Source organism: Haematobia irritans, chromosome 2 (genome assembly GCF_050003625.1).
Source record: "Haematobia irritans isolate KBUSLIRL chromosome 2, ASM5000362v1, whole genome shotgun sequence".
In the NCBI taxonomy this organism is placed as follows: Eukaryota; Metazoa; Arthropoda; class Insecta; order Diptera; family Muscidae; genus Haematobia; species Haematobia irritans.
Genome location: NC_134398.1, coordinates 151975944 through 151977696, shown reverse-complemented (window position 1 = coordinate 151977696; position 1753 = coordinate 151975944). Strand labels below are relative to the sequence as shown.

Sequence of the window (1753 nt, the reverse complement as noted above, 5' to 3'; positions counted from 1 at the left end):
TCGACTCAGAATTTCACTTCACTACTTTATGGGGTCTTAGAGCAATATTTCGATGTGTTACAAACAAAATGACAAAGTTAATATACCCCCATCCTATGGTGGAAGGTATAACAATTGCTGAGTATCCAATTCCAATTTTAGAAAATTACCTAAAAGAATCTTCTAAAATTGGAATTGGGTACATGGCCCTTTTGTAAGCAGGCAGACATGCTAATCATTGCCTCGCCAATAGTCCACAATCCTGCTGAGGCCCTACAAACGATATCGCTTCACCTACCTACAATAAGTGTGTTGTCATTACTCCCAGTATTTGCCAATAACGAAAATGCCTTTTTTCCTTCGACTCTTTATAAAAAGTAATTGCTTTATTCAGTAATATTCGTGTACGATAGAACAGAAAGTGGAGTGGATGAATAAGAAATATGCGAAAATAATACAAAAATGAAGTGCAAGATGAATGTTGTTGAAATGCTCCCTGTAAAATCAAATAAATTTGACAAAGATCCATATAAGCATTGGCAGTGATCGGAAAATTTGGCTAATATCAAAATCGCTTAATGGGTACCAGGTGCAGGAGCCACATTGACATTGGCAACCGAGTTAAGATGACCATCCAAGGGGGCAGTGTGGACTGCACCGCGAGTTTTGGCTACATATGTTCCAGGGCCAACTCCGGGAGCAACAGCTACACTGGGTACACCCCAGGGTCCCCAAGCACCAGCCCATGGAGCGCCCCAAGGACCACCAACGGCAGTGTATGAAAGACCACCTCCAACAACTTGTGGTACTCCCCAAGGCCACACTGAAGATTGGACACCCAAAGCAAGGGCCAATGTGAACAAAACAGCGAAAACGAACTGCAAAAGGATAATAGGGAACATAAGATGTCTAGATTTAATCCTCTTTGCAATAAATGTAAGATACTTACTTTCATTTTGGAGATTTGAAGGTTGGATTTATCACAGAAAAGTGCAAATTGATGTTATTGGAATGAACTCAAGTTCTTTTCTGATTTTGCTAGAAGCAATTTCCTTATTTTTATAGGAATTTCAGAGTGTGTTTCTGAAACACTTGTCTTTGGTTCTTGATGTGGAAACTGTTTTCCTTAGGGTTTCGTTGACCAAGAGCTTTGAAATGGAGCACTTTTACATGTCGCATTGTTTTGTTTTTTTTTTTTTTTTTTAACCACATGTTTTTCTCATATACATATGAGCCATTGCATTAGAAACATGTCTAACGAATTTTCACTTAATTCTAACTGAGAGGGCATACACAAGTAGGGTACTATGCAGAAGAGAAATATGACTGGCTATATGGGAGCTAGAGGTGTGCACGTGAGTAATAGTTTACTCACGCTCGCGCACCCTCACGACGGAGAAATCTTATTCACGCACACTCACGTACGCTATTTTTGGTAGGACTCACGTTCACGCACGCTCACGAAAAGAAAATTTGCACTCACGCACGAAAATCTTTTAAATGTTGTGACTCACGAATATTTTAAGAGTAATTTATCTATAGAACCTGACTGAAAATATGAGTATGATTAAAATCGAGAGCGTTATAAAACTTTCAACACTTACACTCAAAAAAAAAAAAAAAGTTTACTTGGATCCAAAGATTTTGACCTTCCCTTAAGAATTTTGGTATTGATTCCGAGCCAAAGATGCGGATTCTTTAAAATAAAGACATTTTTCACGGAATTCCCTGGTTTTAAATCTAGGATCAAATAAATTAAAATTGGACACAGATC

The 1753-nt window shown here is 38.3% G+C and overlaps 1 protein-coding gene across 1 annotated transcript; it reads right to left on the bottom strand.

Moving 5' to 3' along the window:
- Positions 1–409: 409 nt before the first annotated feature.
- Positions 410–1086, bottom strand: LOC142226559 (adult cuticle protein 1-like). Its single transcript, XM_075296632.1, has 2 exons — positions 929–1086; positions 410–857 (listed from the first exon to the last, which is right to left on the bottom strand). Exons 1-2 carry the CDS (start codon positions 932–934, stop codon positions 555–557), a joined length of 309 nt encoding a protein of 102 aa, XP_075152747.1. The 5' UTR covers positions 935–1086; the 3' UTR covers positions 410–554.
- Between the last annotated feature and the right edge of the window lie 667 nt (positions 1087–1753).